This window comes from Myotis nattereri (genome assembly GCF_964212035.1).
Source record: "Myotis nattereri genome assembly, chromosome: 11".
NCBI lineage: Eukaryota > Metazoa > Chordata > Mammalia > Chiroptera > Vespertilionidae > Myotis > Myotis nattereri.
In genome coordinates this window covers 41,758,595-41,779,070 of record NC_138086.1, presented here as the reverse complement: position 1 = coordinate 41,779,070, position 20,476 = coordinate 41,758,595, and the positions used below count along the sequence as shown (strand labels likewise).

Sequence of the window (20,476 nt, the reverse complement as noted above, 5' to 3'; positions counted from 1 at the left end):
GAGCCGGTCCATCCTTGCTGTTTCAAAGGACCTGGCATATATGGCATACTGTTCTTAATATGTTTGCTCACCTTCTTGGCACTATGTGTTTTAACCAAGGTCTCTGAGAAAGGTTGTTTCCCCAGGTAGGGATTTTCCCCTGAAGTTAGGGAGGGAATAAAACCTCTTAACTAAGTGCCAGGTGGGTAATTAATCACTTTAACTACGAACAATCATGCTTAAGCTACATAATCTTTACTCCCTGGAATGGAGATAAGAAACGCCCTAACCTTTATAATAGAGATTGATAGGATTGAATCAACTGGTATAAATACAGATGTAACAAGACAGCAAGAGACAGAACTTAGAACACAGGACTTAGAAGACAGAACCAAGAGAGACAGAAATTGGCACAGAACCTACACAGAACGTTCTCTAGAGACAGAAGAACTTCGCTGGAGAGAACATGGCAAAAGATCCTGGACAGAAACTGGCCTCAGAACCTAGAGACAGAACCTAGCGAGAGAACATGGCAAAAGATCCTGGACTGAACCTGACTACAGAAATTGGCAAGAGAACCTGACTAGAACCTGGTGACTGAACCTGCCTGGAGAACCTGGACAGAACCTGGCTGGAGAACCTAGCAAGAGACCATGGACACAGAACCTGGCTGGAGATCCTAAGCAGAACCTCTCTGGAGATCGAGACCAGAACTTGGCTGGAGATCCTGGCTAGGCTGCTGATCAACTGAACACTGTCTCCGTGTCATTCCTTCTAAGCCGACTCCGTCCACACCTTTGGGGACCCCTGGACCTGCTGGGGTTGGACCCCGGCACCTTTCTATAGAAAAATCAATAAAATATATTTTTTTAAAAAATAAACTTAAAAAAGCAAGTGGTCCAGACTGACACATTAGCTCCTAGATATTATTAGGTAGGCAATCAGCCATCGGCCTCATTGAAGGTTTGTAACACAGAGTTTAAGGTTGTGGGCTGTGAGTTAGATTGCTTGGGTTTATATCCCTGGATCACCGCTTACTTGGCTGTGTTACTTTGAACACGTTAATTAACCTCTCTGTGCTTAGTTTTCCTCTGTGTAAAACAGTGATGATAATAAAACAAACCTCAGGAGGTGATTGTGAGGATAAAAGAATAGTATACATGAATTTGCTTAGAATAGTACCTGGCACAGAGTAAGAACTCACTGATTGGTAGCTATTATTTTTGTTGGAATGACACGAAGAAAAATTAATTTTTTCCTAAAAAGCTTTTTTTCTTTACAAAGAATAAAATTGTCTGGGTTGGGTTAGGAATGTGGCTGTTATAACACTGATTTGGGCTCACTGTTTAGAGCAGCCGTGGGCAAACTACGGCCCGCGGGCCAGATGTGGCCCGTTTGAAATGAATAAAACTAAAAAAAAAAAAAAAAAAAAGACCGTACCCTTTTATGTAATGATGTTTACTTTGAATTTATATTAGTTCACACAAACACTCCATCCATGCTTTTGTTCCGGCCCTCCGGTCCAGTTTAAGAACCCATTGTGGCCCTCGAGTCAAAAAGTTTGCCCACCCCTGGTTTAGAGCGATGTTTGCTGTCTTCCCCTGTTGAGTGGTTATTCTCTGCGTTCCTAGAGCCCAGTACATCCTAGTAGCTCTTCTGCCCATCTCTGGGAGTGTCTCCATGTGTGGTGTTGGGTCGGCTGGCTGTAGCTCCCCACTGGCTTCCTAACTGGCCATGCTACAGAGAAGGCTGGGTCAAGAAAGCACCTCTCTTTTTTTTGCACTGAGTGAACGACCACCGCTTTCTGATTCACCCAAATCACATCAGCAGACTTGTCTCCAGACACCTTGGGACAATTTGAAATGTCCAAATTGTAAAACAGTGAATGGCCATACAGCGTAGTTTCCCACCAAAGGAGGAGCAGAGTATTCGGTCTCAGTTCCACTTCACAGAGTAGGTGTGGCACTCATGGCTCCAAGGGGGAGTCTGAGCAGAAAAAGGGTTGGGTTGATTTGGGAATGACAGACCCATTATCAGTCTCTAAGGAAGGGGATGCATGTACACCTTTCACTTTGGGATTAGGGAAGCCAACCCCAACCTTCAGTATGCCAAAGGCCTCTTGACCCCTGGTTACTGTGCTAGATGGGAAATGGGTCTGACCATGAATGACTTCTTTAGTGATTGAACCCTTTAATTATTTTCTTAACAGGTTTTTACCAGAAATGATGATCCTGAAACAAAACGACAGAACAGTAACTTGTTCTCACTGTTGTTTCTAGTCCTCGGAATTATTTCTTTTATTACATTTTTCCTTCAGGTAAATGTCTACATTTTCACTTTATTGATTTTGAGAAATGCATCATTATTCCACTCTGGGAATTTAAAAACATCTATTTAATTTGCTTTTTACCAGAATTGCTCCTATACTAACTGGGCTATTCGCAGCTAAATTTCTTTGGATATTAAAAAAAATGTTTTGCCTCCTCTGGCTCCCTTGCTTACCTCCTTCTCTTCACTCTTAACATCCCCAGCTGTAACATTAATGAGATTAGAGGGAACAGAGCAAAGGAATTCAGTGCCCTAAGAGATGAGTATTGTAAGGCATTATGGGTTTTCGTGTTAGACATAGATCAAGTACAAGTTGAACCAGTTTTTAATGTATCCTCAGGCAAATAATTAATTTAAACTAAGTTTTCTCATTTGTTAAATAAGGATCATTAACTGCCCTAGATCCGTGGTTGGCAAACTGTGGCTCTTCCTAAGCCCTTAGGAGTACCCTAATTAAGTTAATAACAATGTACCTACCTATATAGTTTAAGTTTAAAAAATTTGGCTCTCAAAAGAAATTTCAGTCGTTGTAGTGTGGATACTTGGCTCTGTTGACTGATGAGTTTGCCGACCACTGCAGATGATTAAAAGAGATAACGTGACTAAGTGCCTAGGCCTGGGTGAGGTGGTTCTTTCTTCACTTGTGCTCTTTGCATCTGTTTCTTCCCTCTCTCTCAGTCGTGCCCAGCATGCTACCCGGGAGCACAGTGGAGCTGCGGTTGCCTTCCTCCTCTCCTCTGATTCTGCAGGAGGCGCGGGCTGTCAGGACGGCCTCTGCTCTGCTGATGCCCCAGCCAGGCACTTCCTCTCTGCTTTCGCCATGCCACCATGCCATCTGCCCCTCGGCCTCTGACAGGTCCCCTTCCTTATGGTGTCTTCTCATTCTCCACAGGGCTTCACATTTGGCAAAGCCGGAGAGATCCTCACCAAGCGGCTTCGATACCTGGTGTTCAGGTCCATGCTGCGACAGGTATGTGCATTGAGGACTGTGCCCTGGGATGTGCAGAGCTCCTGGGCCCGTGGATGCAGGTGGTGGGGGCGTTCTCACGTCACTCTTAGGAGCTCCTGCATTGCTCTTCCCTGGGTCTCGTGGGGAAGATGAGGCTGGATGCCGCCAGGTGCAGGCTCAGGCCCTGCCGTCTGCCCGTCTGCAGGGGGCGGGCTCAGGATGGCTGCAAGGCCGTCTCCAGAGCAGGTTCACCCCCAGCTTGGCCTCAGCAGCTGTTGGCAGAGTAGGCAGAAGTGATCTTCAGTCCCCCTCCTCCCTCTCCTCTCTCTTTCCTTCTTTCCCCTGGGAAACCCAGGGGACTGGTGTTTCTTCCCAGCAAGGGATGCCCTCTTGCTTCCCACAAGGCACAATGCACCCCACGCTCATTTCTTCACTGCCCCGTTCCTTTGCTGGGGCCAGACTGATGGACTAATGTAAGCTGCAGTGTCACTAGCTGATGATGACTTAATTTAATGGCACTCGCATTTTACTCCTTCAAAACCCTAACTGATAAGGTGATGTTTTCCTGGGGAAAGGGGTCAGGAGATTCGAGGAATGTAGCCCGAAGAAGTCCAGTTCAAACAGGAAAGTTTCTTTAATAACCATCATGAACATTTTGCGTGTGACTTTGTAATGTAATTTTCCACTAGTCATTTACCAGTGAGTAAAAGGATGCCCCCGAGATGCCGGGGCACTGGAACCTGCCTGAGAATCATCTGTGTGCTGTCTTAGAATTCCTGGGTGATATTCGCTTTGGTTCTGCCATGCTTTCTCACTCCTACCACTCAATGCCACTTTAAAAGAAGACCGAGTTATCAGACTTGCTCACTAGTGACCGACAGACCCAGGGCGACAGAACACTATTCGATGGAGGGCCCTGGCTTAGGACCCTCAGTCAGGTTTTGATAGCAGAGATTCCTCTTTGGCTCGAGGCTGACCCTGGTCCAGGACCAAATGCCGCATTACGTCCTCAGCCCCTGGGCCAACTCCTAGGTCCAGTACACTTTGAAAGGTGAGCAGATGGTTTGTGTAATGCCCTCTCCATAAATTATGAAATCCAGTCATCATACATTTAAGTGCCTTCTGCTTACAATACTTGGTATTTTATAAGTCATTCAAACGTGAATGGACCCCCATCTTCAAGGAAGTTAAGTTCTATTGCGGGAGGTACCTGGGGGCTTGCTTTACAAAGCAAGTTGACACGTGCTAGAATAAGTTATAATGCTGTTTTTTCCTAATTCTTTGGGCGGGGGGGTGGAGGGGAATGATTGATACTGCTTTAATGCAAATCACCAGTTCAGATAACTTTTTAGGACCATAGTTATATTTATAACAACATAAATGTATACCTCAAACATACAATCTTTTTCATATTTGTGTATTTAAAAACGTAAGTGGTTTTACAAAGAAAATCCTATTTTACATTGAATGTGAGTTTTTAGTCTAGATTTCTTTTGGTGAGTTTTTAAAAATCTAATTCGTTTATTTTGCCCTGAACAATAGTTACCTAACTGCTCTTCAGCTTCTCCGTTTGGCCATCTAATAAACATTTCATACTTATTCCCAGAATTGAATTTTAGACTCTCCCCTCCCCACAGGGCCCATTCTTGTCTTCCTCCATATTAATAAACAGCAGCTTCATTCCACCAGTTGTTCAGGCTAAAATTCTTAGCGTCATCCTTGACTCCTTTCTCTCTGTTTAATATTACAATAGCCTTCGAACTGGTCTCACCACCTCCATCTTTATCTCAATCCAGTAGGTTCTTCTCCCAAGAACCAGAGTCAGTCTTCTAAAATAAAATCAGATCACAAACCTCTGCCCAAAACCTACTGAAAGCTTCCCATATCTCTCAGGGTAAAAATCTGGACTCTTTGCAGTTGACTGGAAGGTCACACAAGGTGTGGCCTCCCACTACCTCTCAGACCTCATCACCCACAGCTTCACATATTTTTCGATATATGCACATAGTCAATATATGCACTGACTCTCTGAATATGAGAGTGGAGGAGTGGGAGAGACAACTGAGAAAGGAAATCTGTCTAGAGGAAGAGGCAACTTTTACAAATGCACACAAAGGTGCTTTTAAGACTAGTGGCAGCCCTTCGGACATTCTTGTTTGTGCATGAGCCTTTGCCACAGGGCCTTTGCACATGCTGTTTCTTCCTTCTCTCAGAAATTCTCTTTCTTCTCTTTATGCAGAACTCTTCTCAAATGGCACCTTGGAGAGGCCTTCTCTGTCACCTCCCTGTCTATAAAATAGCACCTTTCCTCACTTTTATCCTTCTTACTTTGCTCTATGTTTTTCCATAGCATTATTACCACCTGGCATGGTATATATTTATTTGTTTGATTTGTTTGTGGCTTTCACCTCTAGAATTCAGGTTTCCTGAAGGCAGCAACTTTGTCTTTTGTTGTTGTTGTTGTTGTTCACTACTGTATTGATTGATCACTTAGAAATCATCTTTGGAACAAATTGGGCATTCAAAAAAATTCGACACATTTATGTGTTGGTCTGCTAAGTCCCTTTTCTTCTCTACTGAGTGTCAAATCCTGAGTGCTAAATGCAGGCGATATAAATGATAAACAGAACAGACCCTCTCATTGTCTTTGGAGCTAAGAGTCTTTGGGCTTTAAGAGAATAAAACCATTTTCTGTGCCACAGGATGTGAGCTGGTTTGATGACCCCAAAAACACCACTGGAGCATTGACGACCAGGCTGGCCAATGACGCTGCTCAAGTCAAAGGGGTACGTGCCTCCTTCCTGTGGGTGTTTGTCTCAGTGGCCACTTTGCATCTCAGCATGAAACTAATTTCCTCATTTCCAGTGTTAGTTCCCATTATATTTAAGAAAATGTTAAATAAACATATAACCTACACAGTATATCATGTGCCTGATAACAAAAATGTTAACTATTTAAACATCATATACTGTTTAGTATATAGATAACTTAAAAGCTTTCTTTTGTTATTTGCTATCTTGTTTATGCTATTAACAGTATACATGTGGAAAGATGATTATTTAGCAAAGGAAGTATTTATCAGCATATCACACAGGAATCAGTCTGTTTTAATGTTCAATTAATCGATAAAATTTTAATTGTCTCCAGAAAAAAAAATGTATGTAGTTGCTATAAGAAAGTTTGGAGGCCATAGCTGGTTTTGCTCAGTGGATAGAGTGTCAGCCTGCGGACTGAAGGGTCCCAGGTTCGATTCCAGTCAAGGGCACATTGCCCATGTTTGCGGACTTGATCCCCAGTGGGGGGCATGCAGGAGGCAGCTGATCAATGATTCTCCGTCATTGTGTTTCTATCTCTCTCTCCCTCTCCTTTTCTCTCTGAAATCAATAAAAATATATTTTAAAAAATAAGAAAAAGAAAGTTTGGCGCACTACATTCAGAGGGGAGGGAAGAAAACCTTTAAAAATGCTTGAAAGAAATGCATTGAAGCACATTAAAAAGGTAAAGCCAGGATAGAAGGAACAACATTATCTGACTATAAAGCTACATTTTGCTGCTGTATGAATCTCTTTAATTGATATAATTAGAAACTTGAACCAGGACATTTTGATTTATGGATGAAGTAACAATTCCTTCTACAACTACAACTGTTTATAGCAAAAAAAAAAGCTTTTATTGAGAAAGCACAAATATTTTGGAACTGGATTTCAAGCATTATGATGGTGTTTTGAGGAGGAAATAAATAGCAGGAGAGGGAAGAACAGGAAAAAGTGAGGAGAAAAATGAGTAGGTGAGGAAGTGAGGTACAAATACATGGGGGTACAGTGGAGAGATTGCGAGGGGGCTTCGTGCATTTCAAGTGATGAAGCATTTTTCTTTCCTTGCTTCACACTTGGACGGTGGTGTTTGGAGTGTTACCTCCTCTCAGCCCTATGTTTTGAAATTAAATTAAACCAAGGGGCTTAATCTCCTCCCACAACCCTCCCCCCCACCCCCAGCTTGCAGGTTCTAGATCTTTTAGTTCATCTTTCATGAACTATATAAAAGAAGAATTTGTCATCGTTGACCCCTGTTACTTATTTCTGTGGCCTTGACTAACATCCAAAGCTAAATATTTATATGTGTGAAAGGTGTGCCCGGATAACTCATGGGCCCCGCACTGGGGGGAGGATCTCAGTGCTTCTCTCAGCCGTCTGCTGTGGGAATGAGCTCTGAGCAGGACCTGTAAATGCTGAGAACAGGAGCATTCTACATCCTTCCTGTACGCAGCTCTCTCCTCGTGTGAGAGAATCCTTGATCCGCTCGTAACTTCCGACTTTTGAATTAAAAATGTATAAATACAGAGAGAGCTGGCATGGAAGGCCACTCCATTCTTTGACTTATACCCAATTTAGCTAAGCACCCCTTTGATAGAAGCTCAATGACGACATCAAATACAAATAAATGCTCTGTTATTTATGCTGTCCCTTTTAGCCCCAAGGCAGTTCCCTGGTCCGCAATTTAAAGTATAGAGGCTACTGGTAGTTGTAGCAACCTTTTCCCCTAATTACTGGTCTATTGTTTTATCACATAAGTGTTGAATGGGTTTAGAGAGTCGATATTGGGGAAGGGGGTCTTATAAAGGATTCTGTCCTAAAATTCATAACTAAGAGAAGTTTTAGTTATTAATCAATGCACCTGTTCATTTCGGGGTTGGGAGAAATTTTCACAAAGTCACAAAAGTGGCAGTGACCACCCTGGACTGTACTCCACCATAATCTTTACCTGCGACCAGCCCTACTCAAGCAGAGAAAGTTCTGAGGGTGGGAAAGAGCATAGCCATTTCCAGACAAAGCAGATCTGGGGGCCAGAGGAGGAATGTGGAATAGCTCTCGGGCACAGGGGCTTTCCAGGGTAGAGGAAGGGAAGTATGGAATGGTAGATGGAATTGACCGTCTAGTTTGACTCCTGGTCTAAGAGTTGCAAATCCCTGCACACTACTGAAAGTCATGCTTCAGGCTCCCCTAGGCATTCAAACAGAAGGATCTGAAGTCTGCTTAATATCCTGACTTAAATTCCATAACTTTCAGCTCTCTGTATTTTTTCCGAATCAAATGCAGATTAAATTGCACACAATAAACATCTCACATATGCCAACATACATTTGAATATTCTTAATAATGACAAATGTTATAAGTAATTCTGCAGCTAACATTGGAAATTTCCAACATTCCCAGTTTAATATACTTGTCAGACTCTTTTATCTTGTTAATTTGCAGAGCTCACTTTAGTGATTGTGGTTTAATGAATGGAAATTTTCTTGGTATTGGAACATCAGAAGAAATAGAAATATGAAATTGAATTCTGTATTATTGATCCTATACTTTCAGTATTTATTGTGAAGTCATGAAAATCTTCATTTTACAAACCAAGTAAACCTTTATTTTTTATGTTATTACTGAGAAGATAACTAATAGGTTTTCATGAGGCTGAATTGTCACAATCCTAAAGAAAATGTAAGCATGGATTTTAAAGATAATGTAAAAATGTCCATCTAATTTGTTTTGTTTGTTTTACAGGCAACAGGTTCCAGACTCGCTATAATTGCCCAGAATATAGCAAATCTTGGGACAGGCATTGTTATATCCTTAATTTATGGCTGGCAATTAACACTTTTACTCTTGGCGATTGTACCCATCATTGCAATAGCAGGAGTTGTTGAAATGAAAATGTTGTCTGGACATGCACTAAAAGATAAGAAAGAGCTAGAAGGTTCTGGGAGGGTGAGTTCAACTAAATTAATTGCTTACCTCAGTAGATTAAAATATTCTAATCAGTGTTATTCTGTTACTATAACTCATTACTACTCATAAGCTCAAAGAATGTTCTCAACCAATAAAAAATAGAACTACATGATGCAGTGATTCCACTTCTGGATTCTTATACAAAGATATCCAAAACACTAATTCAAAATGATATATGCACCCCTATGTTCATTGCAGTATTTATAATAGTCAAGATATGGAAGCACCTAAGTGTTCATTGATAGACGATTGGATAAAGAAGAGGTGGTACATATATACAATGGAACATTACTCAGCCATAAGCAAGAATGAAATCTTGCCATTTGTGACAGCATAGATTGACCTAGAGCAGTGCTCAGCAAACTCATTAGTCAACAGAGCCAAATATCAACAGTACAGCGATTGAAATTTCTTTTGAGAGTCAAATTTTTTAAACTTAAACTATACAGGTAGGTACATTGTTATTAACTTAATTAGGGTACTCCTAAGGCTTAGGAAGAGCCACACTCAAGGGGCCAAAGAGCCGCATGTGGGTCGTGAGCTGCAGTTTGCCGACCACGACCTAGAGGGTATTATGCTAAGTGAAATAAGTCAGACAAATACATATAATTTCAAAATAAGTGAACAAATAAACGAGCAAACAAAAGAGAAGCAAACTCATAGATACAGAGAATAAACTGATGGTTGCCAAATGGGAAGGGGGTGAAGGAATGGGTGAAAAAGGTGAAAGAATTAAGAAGTACAAATTGCCAGTTATAAACACAGTCACGGGGATGTAAAGTACAACATAGGGAATATAGTCAATAATATTATAGTAACTATGAATAGTACCCGGTGAGTACTAGACTTATCAGGGTGATCACTTAATAAGTTATATAAATGTCTAATCCCTATGATATACACCCAAAACTAATATAATGTTGTATGTCAATTATAATCGAAATTTAAAAGAAAATTTTTAATAATTAAATGATAGAAACTGTCTGGAAAACAAATTAATAATATGTGCCATGTTTTTTTTACAAATTAGTTTATTCTCTTTGACCTAGGAATTTCACTTTGAAGAACTTCTAAGAAAAAATTAAACATGGACAAACATTTATGTACAAGGATGATTATCACAGCATTATTTTTAGTTAAAAAAGAATGGAAAGTCTTGTTCAATAATAAAGGCATTCATTCTTAAGTGCCTGGGATATTAAGTGGCCCATTACACATCCCATTATTAATGTATATTCAATGACCTTAGGAAGTGCTCTTGGTATTTGTTACGGTAAAAAATAATGTTATAAGGCCAAATATGGAATTATATCCCAATTTTGTTAAATATGTACATGCTTAGGGGAAAAAATGTAAGCTAATATCTAAAATACACCAATATGTGACTTTGTATCACTTTCTGTACCTCTTTTATATTTCCCAAATATTATTCAGTTGCCATGAATGATAAATACAAAGAGGAAAATATGAGCATCACATTAAAAAATATAAAATTACAATAAACTTAAAATGTGACTGTCATAGAAGAAACAGCACTGCAGTAGATGTAAAATACTGAGTTCTCAGGTGACTTTTGCCACTGTAAAGCTGTGTGGCTTTAGGTAAATGCCTTTATCGGCTTAAGCCTTAGCTTCTCTTTCTGTGAAAAGGAGATTGAGTTAGCTGATCTCTCTTCCAGATCTAAAACTAAATTTGATGAATTACTTAGGATCCTTTTCCATAGTGAAGAAGCTCATAGGTCATAATAAGTTAATAATGTTAATTTTACTATGACATATTCTTTCTCTCTTTTATGGAATTCAAGCTAACTGCCCTCGTTTGTCTCTGTGCCCCTGGGTGACTGGGTGCTCTGTTACAGATCGCTACCGAAGCCATCGAAAACTTCCGAACTGTTGTTTCTTTGACTCGGGAGCAGAAGTTTGAATATATGTATGCACAGAGTTTGCAGGTACCATACAGGTAATAACCACTGAAGAGTGTTCCGATCATCAGAGTGTTTTTCCGGAGGATTACTTTGGCCTAGAAGGTGGGGAACAAGTGGAGAAGCCACTAGAAGGGAACCGTTTGGGAAGTACTTATACCTATGCAGGAGAGAAATCACAAGACCCCAACCTAAGACAGGGGCATCTCTGAGGTAGAACCTGTAAGAACAGGTGCCTGATGGGAGGGGGTGGAAGAGAGGATACTGAGAATGAATCTCTGATGCCAAGTTTGGATACTGACCCAAGTATTTGCCTCGTTGGAAATTACTTCTTTGTGGAACATGAGGGGGGGTGCATCTTAAAGGATGCCTTTTCTTCCTCTCTTGACCCTGTTCCAGGGAAGCCTGCTCTTCCCCTCATGAACTCATCCAGGGGGCTCTGAGAAGTGACCTAAGCATAAATAAGCCCAACCTCGGAGTCTCCGTTTCTTCTGTGGGAAAAGGAGAGAGCTCCACCTTATCGATGGGTTTTCAAACTTTTCTTTTACGATAGTAGAGCCTATGTTTTCCTGGGGAGAAAATTATTTGAAATCCCAATATGTGAAGTAGATCGAAGCAGAGTTGATCGGGTTGAAGCAGGAGGAGAGGCCCAAAAGACTGCCCACTTGTCGGCCTGCTCTTACCTTCACATTGCCCAGTCCCAGGTGACTCAGAAAATGCATGAATGGGAACTGCTTTGTGAAACCGCTAACTCCCCATAGCATGTTATTCATAAGGTACCTCCATTGCATACACTCTAATCCAACTTGATTCCGGGGTCCCCAGTGGCCAGAACGTGCCTGATTCCTCTGTGCTGCCCCTCATGGTCCCTTCAGCTTGTAGGTGTTGGATAAATGTATGTTGCATGAATGTGTACGATAGTGTACATATGTTATACATTATATATCCAAGAGGAGGGGAAATGGGGAAGAAACTTCCATTTATGAATCTCTAACAGGCTCTTCAGGTTTTCCTTGGCTTATTTTAACTTAGCCTCAACACTTGGAAGTGTGGTTAATCCTTCATTAAAGACTAGAGGCCCAATGCATGAAATTTGTGCAAGAGTAGGCCTTTCTTCCCCTGGCTGCCGACACCAGCTTCCCTCTGGCACCTGAGAACCGGACTTCCGTCCAGCTGCTGGGACCCAGGCTTCCCTCACAGAGGGAGGCCCCACCCACCTGCCACAGCCCACCAGTTGGTAGCCTGGGCCTCCCTCATGGGCCTCCCTCTGTGGCGATCATGGGGTGATGGCCGGGCCCCTGACCAATCGCATCGCACCCGCCTTGGCTGGTCTGGCGCCAGCGGGTGTCATAGAGTGGTCCCGGATGGTCGTCCACTGTTCGGCCGTTCGGTCGATTTACATATTATGCTTTTATTATATAGGATTATATAGGATAAAGACTGCAGCTCAGGGATTAGGCAGTTTCCTAAATTCCCACAAGTGGTAAAGTGAGGACCAAAATTCGCTGTTTGGAAACTAAACCCATCATTGCCTGCCATGCCTCCATGCCCCACCACTGACCTATCAAAGGTTATGTTTTAAGGGCTGAAACATGAAAGCCAAGTAAGTTTCCAAATGTCTTCTTTTCAGAAACTCTTTGAAGAAAGCACACATCTTTGGAATCACATTTTCCTTCACCCAGGCAATGATGTACTTTTCCTACGCTGCCTGTTTCCGGTTCGGTGCCTACTTGGTGGCACGTCGGGTGATGGAGTTTGAGGATGTGCTCTTGTAAGTGGTGGATTGATCTTTACACTTAGACTCTAGAAATAAAGCTTAGGTGAACAAGCTTCGTGCCTGCCTGGAAAACTTCTCCTGTGAAGCCTCAGGAACAGATTTTCACGATTCAGAAGCTGTCATTTTGCCTCTGAGTCTTTGTGTATTGTCACTGAAGCACCTCTTTCATGTGGGGAGTCAGTGACTTCCTGTCCCCACAGTGCTGACTCACACATTTGACCTTCTGGGTCTGTGGTTTGTTGGGGTGGTGATTCAGTAAGGGGTTTCCAGAAGGCCTTGACATTTGGGGGGAAGCCTAACCCTGAACCAAGTATCTGGCCCTCTTTGATAAAGAGGAGGAGTTAGAAGGTAAGAGCTGGAGAACTTCAGAAATGACAAAGGAAAGCTGGACTTGGACTTCTGCTCCATCTCTTTGAATGCCGAAAACTGTACCTCAGTTGCGGGGACACAGGCCTGAACTTCATTATAAATTACTTAGATATGCAGTTTGTATATGAGTGTCTAGATTTGGTGATGGGTGAGATTCTGCCCTGTGATAACATACCATCATTGGTAGGAATATAGTTTTACATTTAAACCAGAATCACCTAAGCTTGGCAACATGATGCGTTAGTATAAGATGTTCATCCTATGTCGATATGGACATACACATGCATTATAGTTTTGTCAGGCCGCCAGTTGGGAAAACTATATTTCCACTTAATATATCCATTTGACAAGTGATACGCTGGTGCTGTTTATGACCACAACCAGGAGAGGCATCATTCGCATCGGGGCTTTGATTAGACTCTGTGCGCTAGAGGCAGAGTCTGGATTCTGGAGGAGAGGCAGTGAGGGACTCACAGTATTAATCTGGGAGGGCTCCCAAGTTTTAGGTCAGTTCCAGGTGCACTGTTTCAAAAGGCATGTTGATAAATGTGTGCAGGGGAAGGCAGCTGGAATGTTGAGAGTATGAGAAGTCATCAAAGAAGCAAAGTTCCTGCCCTGTACCTGTGGTGTAGCCGAAATCCCAATCTAGCTTTCCCTTGCCATTTCTGAAATTCTCCAGCTCTTACCTTGTGCTGCTCTTTTCCCCCACAATATTCCTATACTTGAAGGATATCTTAAGCAAAAGGATATAGGTTTTTTTTCCAATTTGAAAAACTTAACAGTAGACTTAATCAAACTTGCTACTTCCTAAAACAGAAGATAGAAGCGAATGTAGGGAAGTGCCTGGGCATAAACACTGAGAGCTGGAGTAGATATCCTGTAGAGTCCTTCCCCACTTGAAGCAGTTATGGTTCCCATGTCATAGATGAAGAAGCTTAATGCATCTTGGGAGCAGCATGCTACCTGGGTCTGTAAGGAGCTCTTTCCTTACTGTGCAGCTCATAGGTTTTCTAAGACTGATGCAATTCCAGCATCCCTGCCTGTGTCCATTATTGATTGCCACAATAATGCTGCATAACAGCTAGCCATTACAGTGGTGTACAATGATAGACATTGATTTTTGCCCACAAGTCTATGGATCAGCTGGACAGTTCTGCTGATGTAGGTTGGGCATAACAGAGCTCAGTTAGGCTGATCCGTGTCTGCAGTGAGCTGTGAGCTAGTTGGCCGGGACCCACACGCTTCTCTCCATCTGTGTCTTGTCCTCCAGCAGGCTGGCTGGGCTTGTGGTGATGGCAGAGTTCAGAAGCAGAGAGAGACAGAGAGCGAGAGAAAGCATACAGGGCCCCCTGAGTCATAGGCTTGGAACTGGCAACAGTCACTTCCACCACATCCTGTTGACCAAAGCAAGTCACAAGCCCAACCCAGATTCAAAGGGTAGGAAAACAAATTCCCCTTCTTAAATGGAGAAACTGCAAAGTCACATTGCAAGAAGATGAGGAACAGAGATGAAAAATGGGGCCATTTTACAGTCAACCTGTTGCACTTACATGACCTTAAAAAGAAAAGTGGTTTTTCTATTTTGTAATTGTTTGATGCTATGCTCTCTGGTTGTTAAAAGTGCCAGCCTTCGAGCTTCGCAGTTACAATTCTTTGCACACATTTTGTCTTTATTTTTTATAGGGTATTTTCAGCTATTGTCTTTGGTGCCATGGCCGTGGGGCAGGTCAGTTCATTTGCTCCTGATTATGCCAAAGCCAAAGTGTCCGCGGCCCACATCCTCATGATAATTGAGAAGACCCCCCTGATCGACAGCTATAGCACAGAAGGCCTACAGCTGGTGAGTTTGATTATAAGATCTGCTCCTAACTGACGAATGAAAGTATTCTGGAAGGAGCCCTGGCCAGTGTGGCTCAGTTGGTTAGAGTGTTGTCTCATACACCAAAAGGCTGCAGGTTTGATTCCAAGTCAGGGCACATACCTAGGTTGAGGGTTCAATCCCCAGTTGGAGTGCATACAGGAGGCAACTGATTGATGTTTTTCTCTTACACTGATGTTTTCTCTCTCTCTCTCTCCCTCTCTCCCTCTCTCCCTCTCTCCCTCTCTCCCTCTCTCCCTCTCTCCCTCTCTCTCTCTCTCCCTCTCTCTAAAACAGTATGTCCTCAGGTAAGGATTTTTTTTAAAAAAAGAGAGAGAACGTATTCTAAGAGGAAATCTGATAAAATCTGTGCTTTTAAAAATTTGCTGATGATAAAATGAAACTTTCTAGATCATGGGTTCATTTTTTTAAATGTTAATAATATATATTTACATCCAATACTTTTTGTATGACAAAGTTACTGGGAGATAGGAATACTGCCCACTTAAAAGCAAATCTTGTTAACCAAGTTTTATGATATGTAGATTATTCCTGGGGAACAGATGGAGTTATCACATTGTTTTGTATTAACAATACAGGCTATAAAAACACTGACTCTTTGAGATTGTATTTATTAAATTCTAGCAGTTACAAATGAAACCCAATTATAATACAAGTTCACTACCTTTGACACCTGGAGCTCAAGGGGTTGGCCATACAATGTGTTTCCAGGATTATAGCAAAGGAACTTAATGGTATGGTTCTGATTTTAGAATACATTGGAAGGAAATGTGACATTTAATGAAGTCGTGTTCAACTACCCGACCCGGCCCGACGTGCCCGTGCTGCAGGGGCTGAGCCTGGAGGTGAAGAAGGGCCAGACGCTGGCCCTGGTGGGCAGCAGCGGCTGCGGGAAGAGCACGGTAGTCCAGCTGCTGGAGCGCTTCTACGACCCCTTGGCCGGCACAGTGGTGAGTACTCAACTCACTTGAAGTGTTTCATCGTCTAAAAACCTGGATGCATTTAATTTTTCACTGTAAGCCACGGTGTTTCAAACCTTTAAAGAACAGTCCCACTTAATTTCTGACATCCTCGATATGGTCTCCCAGCTCATCATCTGTCCCAGCCAACAACTCCAGCCTCTCTCTCAACACTGCCCCCTCCCTTCTCTCAGTTGGGTTTCAGCTTACATGAGAAGATCCAGCAAAAATTTAAGGAGCCATAAAGATAGAAGAGGGGTGGTAGGAGAGAGAAGGTGGGAGCCAAGGATGGGGAGTGTTTCAAGAAGAGGAAGGTGTCAGCAATGACAGAGGCTATGGAGAGGCAGGATAAGATGAAGAGTGTAAAAATATATAGGATTTGGCCATGAATGGGCTACTTCTGGCAGTGTAAGGTATTCTCAGTGAAGAGGTGGTGCTTGGAAGCAGGTGAGCGTTGCTGAGTTGTGGTTAGGAGGGGGAACAGAGACTGGTATAGACTATCAAGGTCAAAGAAGAAGGAAGGTTATAGGAACAGCAGCTGGAGTGGGGAGGTGGAGTCTAGGGGAAATGGTGAGGGGGGAGATCTTGAGCATTTTTATGGCTGAGGGAGAGATAAAGCTGTTGATGGAGAAAGGGCATTGCAGCATTTTCTGAGGGGAAAATTGTAAGATCAGCCAAGTTTGGAAATGGGTAAGGAATGTAGAGGGATTCCCTTTTGTTTCTTGAACTAATAGAATAAGTGAATGGTTATATTTATTTTTTCAACAGACCTTGCTGAGTAACTGTCAGCGACTATCTTCGATACTGGGGATGAGAGAGGAGTCATGAAGAGAGTAGTAAAATTTTAAATAATTATAATGGAGAATAAGGGGGAAAATCAGAGTAGGAAGGAATAGAATTTACAGCAAGAAAAGTTCATTATGATGATGTTATTTAATTATTGGTTGCACTCAGATGATATTAAAAATATTTAACAACTGGAATGGTAAGGGCACTGACCAACCAGAATGGACACCTGTTCCATATAGTCAGATTGATGCCCATCATCTCCCTATGGGCCCTACTTGCATTAGTGACTGATATGAAAATAGAATTTTCAGCCTGTAGACCAGGGCATTTTTATTTCCCTATAGCATTCATGGTTACTCAGTTGTATGTTTTATTGTATTCAAAGACAGTTATGCCTTTACCCAGTCTATTCGTTCGCAGCTACATAAGCTTTGTTTCTTATTTTTTATTACCATTTTTAATATTTTTTTGTGAATTCTGATTTCATGCTTCAATTTTGTGGCTAAAGTTTGAACAAAGGACTCTAAATGAAGACCTCGCTGACAAATGAGTCAATCAGAGGAGGAAATGCTAGCTCTCAGACACCGATGATGGCCCTTAATGGACATGTAGCAAGCCGTGTGTTAAATGTCGAGCTCTAATGAGTTATAGGGTCTGGTGTCTGTCCTCAACTGAAGAGATGGGCCACATACTTCCATGAGGTAGAATAAAGAAGGAGATAAATTTGAACCAGTTCTTAAGGGATAAGTAGAACTGGTTGCATAAGGGTATGAGGGTAAGCAGTCAATCAGATGCCATTTGGTGCAAGAGATCATGTGAGCTGTGGTTGATAAGTGATTTGTTCCCTATGTCCATATAGGCCCATTTGGCCGAAATAGTGGGTTTAACCAGAGTTGTGGTGCTCATGCTTTTTTTTTTTAATTCTTTATTGTTGAAAGCATTACATATAGTATTACATATGTCACCTTTCCCCCCCCCATTGGTCTCTCCTTGGCCACCCCACCCTTCTCATGCTTTTTTATTATTATTATAACCCATTTAGGAAGGACAAAAAATTTCTTATGGCCTCACTGCTGCACTCATAGTCACTTTAATGGAAATAGCTCTCGATAACAGAGTTGAGTTGAAAACAACAGTAATGGTAAACAGTACAATAATTAAACAAGAAGAACGTAAAGAAATTAATTAATTATTCTACACATTCAGAAATAAAAGGGAAGCATAATTAAAAGCATGGATCATATCAGTGATGATTCAGCATATGAAACAGAAACTGCTATAGGTATTTCAAGTAGATAAGTATTTAATAAAAGCAATTAGCTGCTTACAAAATCATTGAGAGAGCTGGAAAAATGGAAGAAAGTAAGTGCTCTAAGACAGCCAAATCACAGCACCACCGGCTGGGATCCTGTGGCCAGGAAGTTGCGTAAATTATGCCACTGTCACAGCTACTCCAAACTTGAAGACATAAGATCAGAGTGTGCCTTTTGCAAAAAGTCCCGTCTGCTGGAACATGTGTGTAAGCTTACCTCTGCTGCTAAAGAGAATTGGCCTCTGCCTTGCAGATTTTGCAAAGGGTTCCTCAGTGGTAGAACCTCAGTTACTTCCAGAACCAGAAGAGAGTCTGGGAAATAAGTTTTAGCCTTCCAGTCCCTTGATTTATGGAAGAGCAGACACAGAATAAAATGGTGATGAATGCTGAGTGCGTTGGACAATAACCATCTCAAGACGACACTGATAATGCACTGAAAGCAGTGACCTCATCTAGTGCTTTATCTGCTCCTGTGCATTTGCACTAGAACTCTGAAATATGTACTGCCAAGTGGCACAGAGCAGCCAGACTTAGTGGAAGTGTCACCAATAAACACTAGTGCATGTGCCAAGTTTTGTTTATGAAAACCAATTAGTAACCCTTAACTCAGTGGTTACTAGTAATTAGTCCTCATTACCTTGTAAAAATGGGGATGTGGGATTTGAGCATTATTTGATCTGTGATCGTAAGAACTGCAAAAAGACCTGATCCTGAGCTCAGGAAATCTCATGAACATTACCCGTGTGGTGGTTCTCAAAATGGTGTCTATCAGAATGGCCTAGAGCAGTGATGGCGAACCTTTTGAGTTCGGCGTGTCAGCATTTTGAAAAACCCTAACTTAACTCTGGTGCCATGTCACATATAGAAATGTTTTGATATTTGCAACCATTGTAAAACAAAGACTTATATTTTTGATATTTATTTTATATATTTAAATGCCATTTAACAAAGGAAAATCAACCAAAAAAATGAGTTCGCGTGTCACCTCTGACACACGTGTCATAGGTTCGCCATCACTGGCCTAGAAAGCTAGTAACCAACACAGCCACCTGGTTTATTCAAGTAGGTTAGGACCTGGCCTTTTAGTTTTCACAATTTTCCCAGGTGATTCTGATGCCAATTATAGTTGGAGAACCACTGGACTGATACATTTAAATGGTTTTGGTTAAATTGTGGGGAGTGTTGAACAATGAAGCAACAGAATTGTATGTATAGCAGTGATGGCGAACCTTTTGAGCTCGGCATGTCAGCATTTTGAAAACCCTAACTTAACTCTGATGCCGTGTCACATATAGAAATGTTTTGATCTTTGCAACCATAGTAAAACAAAGACATATTTTTGATAGTTATTTTATATATTTAAATGCCATTTAACAAAGACAATCAACCAAAAAAATGAGTTTGCGCGTCATAGGTTCGCCATCACTGGTATAGAGGGAGGTTCCAAGCTGTGTGGAGCCTGGAGGTCATACAATTTTATGGACCCTCCTTTAAAGAATACAAAGTTATGAATACAGAATTAGGTACAGAAGTGAATATTTGCTTAGAGTGAAAAAAAAATCACAACAAAATTTAACTAGAAACTTAAAGATTCTAGTTCCTTCTTTAGGCAAATTATCATCAATACAGTACTTACCTGAAAGTGCTTCTTGACCACAGCCTGGCCTTCCTCCCACGCAGAACACTGTCCAAGACTCAGCATTTACCCGCAGTTGAGGCCTTTAAAGTTTAACTTCATTAGCTTCACTGTTAAACTGCCTCTGGTTTGAGCCTTCCCCTGACCTATCCTCTCTCCTCTCTCTGGTCCATCCCACACACCACTCTCAGAGACCTCTGTCCTTAGGACACAGTTAGCAGCCTGTCGTCGTTGTCTGGGTATTGCCCGGTGGGTGTCTGGGCTAACATGGGGGCATTCCTCTTTTGAGGCAGGACAGGAAATATCTTTCAATTATGAGACACTTGTGTTACCAAAACCCAAAAACTTGATTTCCTAAATTAAGTGTTTACCGTTCAAATAAATAAACACTTAATTTGAACGGTACTCACTGATTTCCAAGAGTTCCTTGGTCTTCCCACAAACCTCCCCTTAGACCTCAGACAAAGAAGCTCTGCATTCATCTGTTTTACATTTTGGCTTCTAAACATGTTTCCCCCCAAAAAGAATTCTTCAGCTAACACAGATTTTAAATAGTTTGCAACTCTGATGTATCGTGTGGGAAGGAGGAGGCCCAAGACTGTTATTGTATTCAGTGTGAAGGAGGAACTCATTTAAACTTGCTGGAATCATTCAAATTTGTCTGATTATATTCGGCAGTATATATTTTCCTTCCAGGGGCATGCCCCTGGAAAAAAAAATTTTAAACACACAACTACTCTCTTCACTCAGATTTCCATTTCTCACGCACCGTGTTCCATTTAACAAGGTCTGCTGTTT

The 20,476-nt window shown here is 41.8% G+C and overlaps 1 protein-coding gene across 1 annotated transcript in view; it reads left to right on the top strand.

Annotated features, from left to right (window-relative positions):
- The window catches only part of ABCB1 (ATP binding cassette subfamily B member 1), an 80,206-nt gene that overhangs the window by 53,710 nt on the left and 6,020 nt on the right, over positions 1–20,476 (top strand). Inside the window, exons 18-25 of the mRNA XM_081102568.1 lie at positions 2,189–2,296; positions 3,200–3,277; positions 5,959–6,042; positions 8,812–9,015; positions 10,895–10,995; positions 12,588–12,728; positions 14,787–14,943; positions 15,735–15,932. Of these exons, the coding sequence (XP_080958694.1) occupies positions 2,189–2,296; positions 3,200–3,277; positions 5,959–6,042; positions 8,812–9,015; positions 10,895–10,995; positions 12,588–12,728; positions 14,787–14,943; positions 15,735–15,932 (1,071 nt within the window). The remainder of the gene's footprint in view (positions 1–2,188; positions 2,297–3,199; positions 3,278–5,958; positions 6,043–8,811; positions 9,016–10,894; positions 10,996–12,587; positions 12,729–14,786; positions 14,944–15,734; positions 15,933–20,476) is intronic.